The 14,052-nt window shown below is 43.0% G+C and overlaps 1 protein-coding gene across 2 annotated transcripts in view; it reads left to right on the top strand.

Annotated features, from left to right (window-relative positions):
• The first annotated feature begins 9,930 nt into the window (after positions 1–9,930).
• The window catches only part of LOC125879424 (lectin-like), a 9,362-nt gene continuing 5,240 nt past the window's right edge, over positions 9,931–14,052 (top strand). The window contains exons 1-3 of one of the 2 annotated variants that reach the window (XM_049561303.1): positions 9,931–11,863; positions 12,608–12,683; positions 13,006–13,140. In XM_049561303.1, the coding sequence (XP_049417260.1) occupies positions 11,811–11,863; positions 12,608–12,683; positions 13,006–13,140 (264 nt within the window). In that variant the 5' untranslated portion in view covers positions 9,931–11,810. Of the gene's footprint in view, positions 12,684–12,765; positions 13,141–14,052 lie in introns of those variants that run through there. The other variant, XR_007447874.1, reaches the window with a different exon arrangement.

Below are 14,052 nucleotides of genomic sequence, written 5' to 3'. Positions count from 1 at the left end.
TTTTATTGTTCTGAGTTTCTGGTTTCTTATTTTACAGTCAGTGAAATGATGTGACTAATACTGGCACAGTTAACAACAATTCTGTTTTAATGTATCTGGTCAAGTGTTAGATGAGTTATTGTTCTCCAAATAGACTGGTTGTCTCAAGGGAAAGGGTCTGGACTCTGGAGGCACGCCCAGTCATTGACTGGCTCTCTGATTCCCCCTCCAGAGGACTGGTGTCTAAGATTTATGCCGATCTAACAGATGCTCTTATAGGAAAACTCCCAACAGTCAGAAAATGGGAAGAAGATTTCACCTCTAAAGTAAATACAACTGATTGGAGAACAGTTTGGAGCAATATTTTCAGATATGAAACAAAAACATAAACAGCTCACCAGTTGGTCCAGTGCAACATATACCACAGGACATATTGGACTCCTCAGAGGAAATACATCACCACAGCCATTCCTAATCCTTACTGCTCTGTATGCCAGCCTGAACACTTTGGGACGCACACATGGTTTGAGAATGTGAAAAGATGAATGAATGTACGTGACAGGTCACTGACTCCCTACAGACCCAACTGTTCTCTAAGCTAAGGATGACTCTAAACTGAACATGTTTGAAAACCAGAGGAAAATTTGGCTGCTGGTTCAGCTGCAACAAAGACAATGATCGCTCCCTCCTCACTCACTCAGCAGTGGCCAACTTGTTTTAGTCATGTCCTGATGCTTGAGCTATCCAAAGCAAGGGTCAACAACACAAAGTCCTCCACTCTGAGCCTTTGGAAAGACGCAGCATCGCAGCTTTCCAACCTAATGACCTCCAGAACTAGTGCTCCAGAGGTAAAGTGTGAGATGTTATGGATGAATAACTGTCTGTGGCTTCATCTGAGCAGGTAAATGACACTGTGGGGCTGTAGGCACACTATCAGTGAACACTTGTTTCAAATTTGAAGAAGACTGCTCAAAGTATGACCATTCTACAGTGTTTTTACCATGAAAAGATCCAGGCGGAGCTCCAAATGACAAGTGGGTCACTCTGCTTCAAAACAGTACTATCAGTGATCAAACAACACTCAGCCAGCTTCAGACATTGTACCTTACTGAAATCAGGTGTGATTATGATAGCTGATGTTGTTTATGACACAGAAACACCATAAAATATCACCAAATAAAGCCATATGAAACGTGAAAGTTATGATCCCACTTTCTAGACGGTGTATCTCAGCCAAAAACAGTGGTAGGAGTGAGACTCTTACCTTTTATAAACCAGCTACGTCCCCGCTAACAGCTCCACATAAGATCGCGAGTAATCCTTTAACTTTTCCCCTCGAAAAATGTCATGACATGACTTGTCACCACTCATAGTGATTTTGGACTGTGTGTGTTTAGGCTGCTCTGGTGCCAAATACAGAATAAATAAAAGAAAAACGATGTTATTTTTGAAAAGTCGAGAGCTTCCTGAATCTGGCAATACCAAACATCACATGGTTTGATGACATAGTGCGCCTGGGAGATACCATGTAACAGAGGAGGGGGGGAGTGAGGACGTTGGCGCCCTGGTGGAGTTAGAGAGGTTAAGAAATTAATTTAAAGACATTAATACTGACCTCAAATTATATTCTCCACTTAACATTTTACCAATGCAACATTCTGTGACTTGTTGGATGTGTTGATTAACCCTTCCTCACTATGTCACTAGTAAATACAACCTACTCTGCATTCCATTTTCTCCAGACCTATTTGTTCTTGTAAATATAAGCACTATTTCCAGGAGGCAGGGTTGCAGTAGTTATATAATCTGAAACTGTCCTTATAATTATTTCAGTCATAAAGCCAGATGTTAAAAAATGTGGAATTTAATGCCATTCGTCTCTATTTGTCTCTATTTTTGGTTTACAGGAACTGAGAGCTGGTTTATAACAGTCCAAAGGTCTGTGTGGACCTCTGTTACAACTGCAAAACAGACATAATCAGGTGAATCATTTAGATAACAACTTGTTTGACAAGATGTTTCGGTTTCAATATCAGTCATATAACCTTCAGCTCACCTGTCATTAACCAGCTGTCTGATGTCAGGTGAGACAGAGGTTCCTTCCTAACCAGGCCCTGACCTACTCCTGTTCCATCACACAGTGTAACTATGTTTGCAGTCACCTTAACAGCTGAATGAAGCTGCTTCATGAAGGTGTAGTGGATTAATACAGCAACAAGTCTTGAGACAAACTTTATGTTCTTCGTATGTATTTGTGTCACTTATATTTCATCTGGGTGCTTCTACTGTTCACCTGAAATGTTGTGTATCATTCTTTGTTATTCAAATAATAACTAAGTTGCTCTCTCCTTATCCTTCCTGACTGATTCTTCTCTAGTTTGGTCTTCTGCTAGTGTCCTTGTCACTACTGGTAGCATGAGGCGGTACCTGCAGCCCAATCAGGTTGATACCAGATACCAGGAGACCGGCCGTTACACCAGGAGAGCTGGACAGGGCCGTAGAAGGGCATCAACCCAGCAGCAGGACCGCTATCTGCTCCTTTGTGTGAGGAGGAACAGGAGGAGCACTGCCAGAGCCCTACAACATGACCTCCAGCAGGCTGCTGGTGTGCATGTTTCTGACCACACTGTCAGAAACAGACTCCATGAGAGTGGCATGAGGGCCCCACGTCCTCTAGTGGGACCTGGCTGGATCAGTGACGGTCTGGGGAGGCAGATTCAACCTGATCTCACAGACATACGTGAAATGACCACGACCTCTTAACACGGCATTCCATGATGGCAGCACGTAATGGGTTGAAATTACGTGCTGCCACCACAGAAACAATGCCAATGTAAAGTCAGTTAGGATCCATTGTTGTGGTGGACACACGGATTTCTGTGAGATCAGGTTGGGCAGACCCTGTGAGGGTCCTAAGGACAGAGGGATGTTGTATGCTGTAAAGCCCTGTGAGGCAAACTGTGATTTGTGATATTGGGCTTTATAAATAAAATTGAATTAAACTGAATTGTCTTTGTGTTTTTCAAATGGTCATTCAGCAGCAGTCTGTGGAGGACATGTGTGCTGCATGACACACCTGCTCAGTGATATAAACCAGGTGGTTTACAGGAACTGAGAGCTGGTTTATAACAGTCCAAAGGTCTGTGTGGATTTCTGTCACACGTGCAAAACAAATATAACCAGATGAATTTCTTACCAATTTTTTTAACAACTCATTCTACAAGATGTTTCTGTTTTAATATCAGTCATATAACCCTCAGCTCACCTGTCATTAACTTGTCTGGTGTCAGGTGAGAATATCTTCATCAGAGCTCTGCTCAAACACTTAAAATGACCTATGTTAGTGTTTCCCTTGCAGTGACCTCTCATTGTATGTGTGATGCAACATAAAGTCAACAAGTGCTAATTACCTAATTTGCTGTTAAAGATCAGCTTGTTGTGTTTGGTGACGTGTTCGTTAATGAAATAAGTTACCTTTTTATCCTATACAGGAAGGAGTTCAAAAATACATTGATTTTTATTTGTATATTCAACGCTAACGTTTAGAGGGCATTCTGGGTCTGGACATAATTCACTACAGCCAGACACTGACAGGAACAACACAGGGGAGGGTTATGTTTACAGTTTAATTGCAGAGGAGAAATTATTTTATGAACAGTTTTACACAGTTTTATAGGACTAAGATAAATCCTGGAGATTGCCAGTGTACATTTTGGATCGCAGTAGTTTCACCTTCACTTTACCTTTGAGCCAATACAAGACAGAAACATGCAACAGGACCATTGTTTCCACCTCCTGACGGTTGGCCAGTAATATTTTCTCTATGAAACTCACCTGTGGAGCTCCCAAGCAGGTAAGATAAAATAAAATAAAATTTCAGTTGATGTTTCATTAAATATTCTTCTTCTTTTTTTATACTTTGTTTCTCTAAAATATTTACTTCAGTATACTAAACACGATATTTTAGTGAGTTTGTACTTTGATTCTTCAAACAGCAGGTCATGAATAAAATCTCCTGACAAAGTCCAATTTAACTATTGTTTCTGGAGCTTTTAACCACATCTTGTGGTCTTCCTCAGTGGATGGAACTCAGTTATCAGGAGATGGATCTTTGGGGATTCTCATTCTGTGTTCTTGTGAGATGTTATCAGAGCATTTTAGCCAATAACTTCTTTCTGTCCTACCCGTTACTGTGTCTGTCAATTAATATAAGATATTAAGATATCAGATGAGAAAGAGACCATTTAGATGTAGAGTAAGTGGTTGTGTTATCTAAGTAATGCCTTAAGAAAACATGCTCTGACATTTTGGAAGAAATGTTGAGCGGCTGGTCTCAGCCAGCCTCTTAAACTTCCTGATCTTTTAGTCACACCAGCAGCAAGCTTCTAAGAAAACCAAGAGACATTAACAGGGAAATAAAGTTATTTGGTTGGGATTTAGTTTTTATATTTTTGTTATTGTTTTTTAAGTAAAAATGAAAGTGAAAATCAATAAATCATTTTTTATGTTCATTAATTTATTCCTCCTTAGGAAGGGATGTATGGATGAGAAGAAGACTCTGTGTGGAAGATTCATCTCTTGAACTGAGTCACCGAGGCCGGCTACAGACCCCCAAAAGGGTCAGATTTAAATAGAGCCTTGGTGAGCGTAAGGTTTACCAAGATTGTTAAGATTAAAAATGTTAATCTGTTCTGTACGACATCTATTGCACGTCTGTCCGTCCTGGAAGAGGGATCCCTCCTCAGTTGCTCTTCCTGAGGTTTCTACCATTTTTTCCCTCTGATCAGCTGTGAGGGTCCAAAGGACAGAGGGATGTCGTACATTTTAAAACCTGCTTCAGATGACCAGCAACCAAGAATTTGAACAGCTGGATGTGAGATGTTAACCATCAAATGAAAAACATAATTTTCCATAACATATGGATATACTATGTATATATATATTAGGTATCAGTTGTCACTAAAGGAGTTGTTATATATGAGCATATTGGATATCAGCAAGAAATTCGATATCGTGCAGCTCTACTTAACAGGTGTGCCATGTGCTTTGCTAGTCAGTCTGCAGGAGGCCATATTATTATTATTACTTTTCTTTGTTCAGCTTCTACGTTCTGTTATATGCATTATTATACATGTACAATGTGTAGTAAAATGCTGCATGGCCATGACCCATGATTGTGCAAGAGAAATGACGTATAAAATGTAGTACCAGTAAAGTATTCCTTACTCTTATTTCTAATTTTGCAGAGCACTTGGCCTCATCAGTACTAACAAAAAATTAAGAAATTCTTACTTTCACATGATGATAGCTCATACATTTAGACAGGGACTTGTGGTTCTCCTTTGTCGTAAATACCTCCCTGAAACACATTTGGTGGTTGTGCTGGGAACATAATTTTAGGTCTCACACGGTGGCACCAAATATGTTGGGATTTAAATTCGGGCTTCACATGGAGGCACCAGTTATGTTGGGGTCAAATGGCTATCGGAAATAATTAATAATTATTTATAATAATTAATAATCATGTTAAATAATGTGACTTAATTAACATTAGATCAGCTTGTGGGGCACCATTCCCATAAAGGGAAAAATTATAGCCAGTTAAAGATATCAGTCTCATAAAATATGCTAAACTATTAATTTGGAGTTTGATTAATAATTAAATTAATAACAACAACCAAAATTAACAGTAACGCCTGAAGGATTTCGGAGTTCTTGACACAGCAGAGGTTGACTATTCATTCACCCTTGTGCAGCATTAAACAGACAGCAGGCATGATTCCAAAGAATTATATTTATTCACAAATTAGCAAAGAAAACCAAAACACACAAATTCTAACTAACTATATACAAGCTTGGTGTGTATGTGTGTGTGTGTGTGTGTGTGTGTGTGTGTGTGAGTGAGAGAGAGAGAGAGAAAGAGAGAGAGAGAGAAAGAAGAGAAAGAAAGGCAAAGGCGGGTGTGGTGATCAAGGAGCCGTTTGGCCAAAATGGCTGACAACAGAAAACTACCAAAATGGCCGAATCAAGGCTGGCTTCAGATTGGGGGAGGTGTTTGTCTGACTGTGTGGTCAGGACGAAAACAAAGGAGAAGAAGCGGGAACTTTGAGATTTAACCTTTATTTAACCAGGCAAGTCATTAAGAACAAATTCTTATTTACAACGGCGGCCTGGCAAAAGGCAAGAGCCTCTTGAGGAGAAGGGGACAGGGACTAGAGATTCCTGTTTGGGTGTAGCTCTGTTGAAAGCCTGTTTGTTAATGAGTCTGTGTCAGTGTGACGTGTGTTGCAAACTGTCTGGATTAGTGCAGAGATTGTTTAGTTGTGTGCAAGAATCTGTTTGTGAACAGTATTAGCAAACTAAACACTTAGCTGTGGTGAAGCCAACTAATCAATGACCTAACTGCAAACAATCACAACAATAACTCAGTAAACAGCATCAAATCACATACAACAAGTCAAACAGTCTTGCTCAGCCTGTAAAGCTGTGATAAGCTATGCCCAGTTGTTACATTACCGATCCTTGAATGGATGGAGGAAAGAGTCACTTGGTGGTGTGCTGCTTTGTTAGCCGGCAGAAGAAGGCTGGGAAGATGGTTCCAGCTGCAGTCTTTGTTGGGTCCTTTGTTCCAAAGGTTCTGATCCGAGGAAGCTGGTTGCTCAGGGTTCTTGCAGAGTTAGATGCTGGGTGCTAACTCACTTACTTCCTTGTTGCTGGAAAGCTAGTTGCAAACATTGTGCTTGCAAGCCTAACTTCTCTGGTTCAGGTTAGAGAGTCTGTGATCAATTGCCCCCCCTTTGATGGTTCAGGGCAAGGAGCAAGGGTCTGAGCATCTGGGCTGGTCCAGGCCCAGCAGGAAAAAGGTGTGGACTGCTCTGCAGCTCCCGAGAAAGAGGGACTGTCTGAAGGGAGCAGACCTTCTACAGATGCCTGTGACATCACAGAGTCACATGTCACTGTAAAAGTCATGTCCAGTCAAGTTGTGAGACTTGTGTGTCACTGATCCAAATTGGAACCAGATGTCAACATTTCATAGTTTATTGTGTCAGTTCAAGTTCAGTCAACTTTATCATTAAAACCCAATATCACAAATTAAGAATTTGCCTCAAAGAGCTTTATACTGCATACCAATGCCCTCTGTCCTTAGAGGGCCTTGCTTTGGATAAAACAGGTTTATTGTGCAGCTGTAACACCTAATTTCATTAATACAGTTTTATCTTAAAGTCCCGAAATTAAGCTGTTAACTTCGCGACTCCAAGATTAATTTTCCAGACTTTATATTCCGTGACATGAGTCTGTGATGACACAGGCATCTGTAGAAGGTCTGCTCCCTTCAGACAATATTCTCTCTAGAGCTGCCAAGCCGCCCACACCTCTTTCCTGCTGGGCCTGGACCAGCCCAGATGCCCAGACCCTTGCTCCATTGCTGCAAACCACTAAAGGGAGGGCAAATGATCACAGACTCTCTAAACCTGAACCAGAAAGTTAGAAGTGCAAGCACAAGGTTTGCAACTAGCTTTCTAGCAACAAGGAGAACCAAGTGAGTTAGCACCCAGTGTCTAACTCTGCAAGGACCCCGAGCGACCAGCTTCCTCAGAGTTTCACCTTTGGAACAAGGACACAACAAAGACTGCACCTGGAACCATCTTCTGGTGTACAGTATATGACGATTTTTGTGTGTGGTGCAACCTGCCCCAAATTCACTACTTTCCACAAACTCTTTTGTTATTTCAGTCCAACTAATAAACAGTAAAACCTTCAAATATCAAGACAGGAAATATTCTTTCACTAATTTTCCTTATCAAAACCGGACACTTTCAAGTTTCTCTCTTTTTCCAAACTAAAACTGTCTTTACTGTCTCATTGACTCGTCGTAAATCACACTTCACTCAAAGTCAACAGAAGCTAAATCAGTCTGTCTCAGTTAGTCTGGTGTCCCATCATCAGTAGCTGAGGTCTGGTCCAAATTAATGACCTGTTTTATCTTGTGGAAACTATTGAAAGATGATGTATTTAACATCTCACATGGGGCCAGGCATTATGACGATATATGATCACACACACACACACACACACACACACACACCAACAGTTTACACATACACACGCTGACACACACTCATCTTCATAGAACACGTCACATCTTGGTTATTTACTTGGTCACGTCGGCTCGCTCTAAAAGCAGAGCCTCTTATTGAAGCGTGACCATAGGCTGGAGTCCAGACGGAGGCTACGAAGGCCTTTACAGGTGCTCATGGAGGACGACCTCCACCAAGCCCTGAGGAGGGCAACATTACTGAGAAATACCAAAAACAAAAAGTCACCACAGCCTGAGGACAATTAGTTCCACTAAGACGTGTGCCGACACCATCGCCTGAGAGCCAATCTTTACTCTTTACAACTTGTTTTTAGCTTTTAGGGCACATTAGCATCTTTAGCCTCTTTGCAGAGTGAGGCTCTCATACTTTTATATCTTTATTATCTTGTGTTTTATTTTATGATCTTTAAGTTTTATGGTTTTATAAAGTTGGTGAGCTGAAGTACTGATATATGAATGTACTTGTTAAGCACTGAAATATAGTCGCTCTGTGTTGTACTGCAGACAGGAAGTCAGGTTAAAGGGATAGTGCACCCAAAAATGAAAATTCAGCCATTATCTACTCACCCATATGCCGACGGAGGCCCTGGTGAAGTTTTAGAGTCCACATCACTTGCAGAGATCGGCAGGGGGAGCAGCTAGCACACCTAATGGCTGACGGTGCCCCAGACTAACGTTCAAGAACACAAAATTGAAACCACAAAATATCTCCATACTGCTCATCCATAGTGATCCAAGTGTGCTGCAGCCCTGGCATAAAAAGTTGTTTGGAAAAACGTCATATGAACTCTGTTTTTAGCCTCACTGTAGCCTGTAGCTCTGACTGCCTCTCTGTGCGCCGCACTCACGTGTGCGCACTCAGGGTGATCGGTAATGCACGGTCTCTGAAGAGCAGCAGTCTCGTCAGTACTGATGTCCAGATTCTCAAGTGCAGGCATCGCCAATTCCCAGTCTGAGCAGCAAAGACTTTCCTCATCCGTTGGCATTGCTTTGCATTTGAAACAACTACACCACCAGGTTTCCAGTGCTCGACTCCGGTATTCTGCGGCTGGCTGAGGGTTAGGCTCATGAGCTGCGGCAGCTGCTTCGTCCAGTAGCCTGAGTTCCGTCCGTATACTCGGGCTCAAACAAATATGGCTCAACAAAGAAATGCTGTTCCTCCTCAATTTCAAAGTCTTCAGACATGTTGGGCTGTCCTTTGCTAAAAGACGGCACCGTCTATCATTGGGTGTGCTATCCGCTCCATCCGCCGATCTCTGCAAGTGATGTGAGGACTCTAAAACTTCACCTGAGCCTCTATCGGCATATGGGTGAGTAGATAATGGCTGAATTTTCATTTTTGGGTGCACTATCCCTTTAAGGCCAGAGGCCTGAGACGAACGCCATCGGGAGGAAACACTGACAATTGTATTTACATCTGTTGACTTTATAAAGATGTTACGCTGTGATTTTTATCACCATGTTTTATCTTAATGATTGTTTTGTGGGTTAGGATTCGACCCATACGTCACAGCGTGTAGAGCAGCGTGTGTGTGTGTGTGTGTGTGTGTGTGTGTGTGCGCGCGTTGAAAATCAAGATCCAATTTTACGTGAAACAATTTGACAAATCCAAATTTAAAGCCAGTTTTGCCTAATTTAAGGGCTTATAAAATCGATCCAGACCCGTTCAACAATTTTTACTCTTCTCCTTTCATTTCTGTGACTTCTGGATTTTTACATTTTTCTATATTATTTGTATCTGAAAGAAAAACCTGTATTAAGTGAAAAAAAATAAAGAAACAACTTGAAACATTTTTCTCTGAATCTTTGTTTCTTGTAAGAGGAAACACCAGGAAACAAGCTCAGCCTAGAGCCGCCCAGAGGTTCGCTCCAGCACATCTCACACGACACCATCACCTGAGAGCCAGTCTTTAATCTTTACTAATTGTTTTTAGCTTTTAGGGCACATTAGCATCTTTAGCCTCTTTGCAGAGTGAGGCTCTCATACTTTTATATCTTTATTATCTTGTGTTTTATTTTATGATCTTTAAGTTTTATGGTTTTATAAAGTTGGTGAGCTGAAGTACTGATATATGAATGTACTTGTTAAGCACTGAAATATAGTCGCTCTGTGTTGTACTGCAGACAGGAAGTCAGGTTAAAGTGAATAAAAATAAAGAAACAGCTTGAAACATTTTTCTCTGAATCTTTGTTTCTTGTAAGAGGAAACACCAGGAAACAAGCTCAGCGTAGAGCCGCCCAGAGGTTCGCTCCAGCACATCTCACACTATGGGACACAACTGACACAGATCCACACACTCACCTCACCTCAGGGTAGGGTAACCTACGTAGGGACACTTCCCGGGCCTTATTGCTGTCAGGTTCCTGAGGCGAGAGGCTGATAGAATAAAATCATAATCATTACTGTGAGTCTTCATGCGATTACTTAATGAACTTTAATTCAGTGAAAACAGACTTGTGACCAAATTAAGAGGTGTGACCAAAACCTGTTGAACAAAATCGATAAATTTGAGATCTAACTATTTAAATTTCCTGAAGGGTTATCCAAGATGGAGGCATTTTTTTGACAGGCCATTGAAGTGAAGGGTGCGGCGTTGAAATCTCTCTGTCCGTGCACGACTCCAAAGTTAATGCGTCTAACCCTGAGATAATACCCCAGCCTGAGCGATGCTCAAAAGATACCCCTCTCCCCTTCCCATTGCCTATACTGGATAATCTCAGGACTCATATGTCGCCTGCAGGTTAGGGACGAGGCCACTGAGCAGAGATTCACCTGCAGTTGCAAGAATTAAAGAAGTATTTCTGTTGTCGACAGTTAATTTGGCGGCGGCAACCGGACACTGGACAGAGAATCTAGCCGAACTGACTCCCTGAGGGCAACGGGCACGCTAGCATTGTCCAATCGATCCATGAGTGCCGCCGCAGCAGATTTAAGTCCTCAATAACGCTTCTGAGAACGGCCTGTTTTTAAAGTCACGTCTGTCGAAATAAAGAAGCCACCGTGCTTCACACCATGCGGTCGTTCTCTGCTGTTGCCGGCCGACTGTCTACAGTCCTGTAACGTTATCCTCACCACGCACAGACGCCACGTGTGTCGGCTCAGCTGCCCGTTAAACCACACTGACCTCTGCATGATGTGCATACGTACAATTTATCCTCAGGATGACGTTAGTAGACAGAGTACCGTCTGTATTTTTGACAGTATTAAAATTGTACCGTTAGGATCTTTTTAATTCCCTGGTATATTCTGATTCCACCCGAGCCGACTCCTCAGCACCACCAAGGTGACCTTCAGCGTGGCACCAAACTCTGGAGGAACTGGAGAAGGTTTCAGGGTTGATGGTGTCTGACAGGCAGGTCAGTGTTTGTTTGTGTTCTTGAGATATCGTGTTCACAGCGATGGGACGGACCGACAACCTGGAATCATAACGCCTCCAGCTGCAGCTTTGCCTGTGTGGAGGCAAGATCCAGACCTGATCCTGGAACAGGTTTGAACTGGTCATAAACCAACAGCCTCGGGATCAGACCGCAGCTCAGACGTCTCGCTGACCATCAGCTGACGGCAGGTCGCCTCCTGAGTTTGGAAAACTGTTGACACACACAGTTTCTTTCACATGCTCTGAGCTATGTACCGAACTCTGTTTGTGTTTCATCTTTATGTTGGAAGAAACAATATTTAAATATCGTCAGAGTTCAGACTGACAGGTAAACACAGGACGAGGATATAAAAGAGATGGAGACAGTTCTCACTCACACGGAGGAGGACGAGGAAACACGACATCACAGGTGAGTTCTGGTTTTTCTGTTAACTGATAACAGAATACGACCATCACCAGACGAGTCTGTACCAGACTGCGGGCTGATTGGGTTTGGTTTAATTATAAAATGCAACATATCAAACTTTGTCACTGTTAAGTGTGAAAGTCCTGGACTATTGTCTGTCCCTGGTGATCATGTGTTCCATCAGCCTGAATCAGGATGGAGACAGAGAGCGTTCGTCATGGCAAATTTCAGAAAACACTGAAAACTAAAACGTCAGACGATTAAATCAGGAGGAAAATTCACTGGATGATGACGAGGCTGAATGTGCTGACAGATAAATAAATCAAGGGATAACTGAAGTAAAACACAGGATGTGATGTCAGAGTGGGAGATGGTCCTAAAATGCAGCAGAGTCGATCATCGTTTCACTTTCAGCCATGTTTGTTTGTTGTTGCCGTGGGCAACAGTATGACATCAATATGTCAACAAGTCCAAACATTGCAAATATTGTTCACATCATATTAAAATGATACAGATATAATGGAGATGATAAGCCACGCCCCTGATGTGATGTCATGCTGAGAACACGTGTGTCTGTACGAGAGGGAAGATGGATAAACAACTGATGTCACTGATGTCTGAGTGAATAATGACGCCGCCTTAAAAAGACTCCCGTTAACAAAACATTTCACACCTTCATCTTCTAAATATGAAATGATGATAAGTTGTGATTCATGATTTCACCCTGACATATGTTACCGTCCTCAGTGAGCCATGCGTCCTGCGGCGGCAGCAGCCATCACTCTGCTCCTGGTTCTGGTTCACGTCCAGGAAGCTGCAGCCGGTAAGAACCTCACAGTCACGAACACGACAGACGGCGTTCAGAGACCAAAACCTGACACGTTAAAGTCACTGGTTCCCCACAGATGATGTCACAGGGCGGGTTCGTCACAACTGTCAAACACGTTATCCAGCACACGCGTGCGGTGACGGATGGTTCCGGATCGACGTGTACCGCTGTGCTAAATACTTCCGGACTCCGAGAACGTTTAGAGACGCGGACGTGATGATACACACACACACACACACACACTCATCAGAATACGCACACTGGGTGCAGACCGCTGACTGAGCACTGACTGTGTTCACGTCTCTGCTGGTTCCAGAATAACTGCCGCCGTCTGAGAGGTCACCTGGTGTCCATGCACAACTCTGTGGAGTACAGCCAGGTGCTGTGTTTGGCCTTCAGAGCAAACACACACAAAGACCATTTCTGGATCGGTGGGCGGAGCAAATATCTGGTGAGGAACGGATGGATGGATGGATGGATGGATGGATGGATGGATGGATGGATGGATGAACAAAAGGATGGATGGATGGATGGATGGATGGATGGATGGATGGATGGATGGATGAACAAAAGGATGGATGGATGGATGGATGGATGGATGGATGGATGGACGGACGGACGGACGGACGGACGGACGGACGGATGGATGAACAAAAGGATGGATGGATGGATGGATGGATGGATGGATGGATGGATGGATGGATGAACAGATGGATGGATGGATGGATGGATGGATGGATGGATGGATGAACAGATGGATGGATGGATGGATGGATGGATGGATGGATGGATGGATGGATGAACAGATGGATGGATGGATGGATGGATGGATGGATGGATGAACAGATGGATGGATGGATGGATGGATGGATGGATGGATGGATGGATGAACAGATGGATGGATGGATGGATGGATGGATGGATGGATGGATGGATGGATGGATGGATGAACAGATGGATGGATGGATGGATGGATGGATGGATGGATGGATGGATGGATGGATGGATGGATGGATGGATGGATGGATGGATGGATGAACAGATGGATGGATGGATGGATGGATGGATGGATGGATGGATGGATGGATGAAAAGATGGATGGATGGATGGATGGATGGATGGATGGATGGATGGATGGATGGATGGATGAACGGATGGATGGATGGATGGATGGATGGATGAACAGATGGATGGATGGATGGATGGATGAACAGATGGATGGATGGATGGATGGATGGATGGATGGATGATGGATGAACAGATGGATGGATGGATGGATGGATGGATGGATGGATGGATGAACAGATGGATGGATGGATGGATGGATGGATGGATGGATGGATGAACAGATGGATGGATGGAT

Source organism: Epinephelus fuscoguttatus, linkage group LG19 (genome assembly GCF_011397635.1).
Source record: "Epinephelus fuscoguttatus linkage group LG19, E.fuscoguttatus.final_Chr_v1".
Lineage (NCBI taxonomy): Eukaryota > Metazoa > Chordata > Actinopteri > Perciformes > Serranidae > Epinephelus > Epinephelus fuscoguttatus.
The sequence above is the reverse complement of the archived record's forward strand: the minus strand, read 5'-3'. Positions and strand labels throughout refer to the sequence as shown.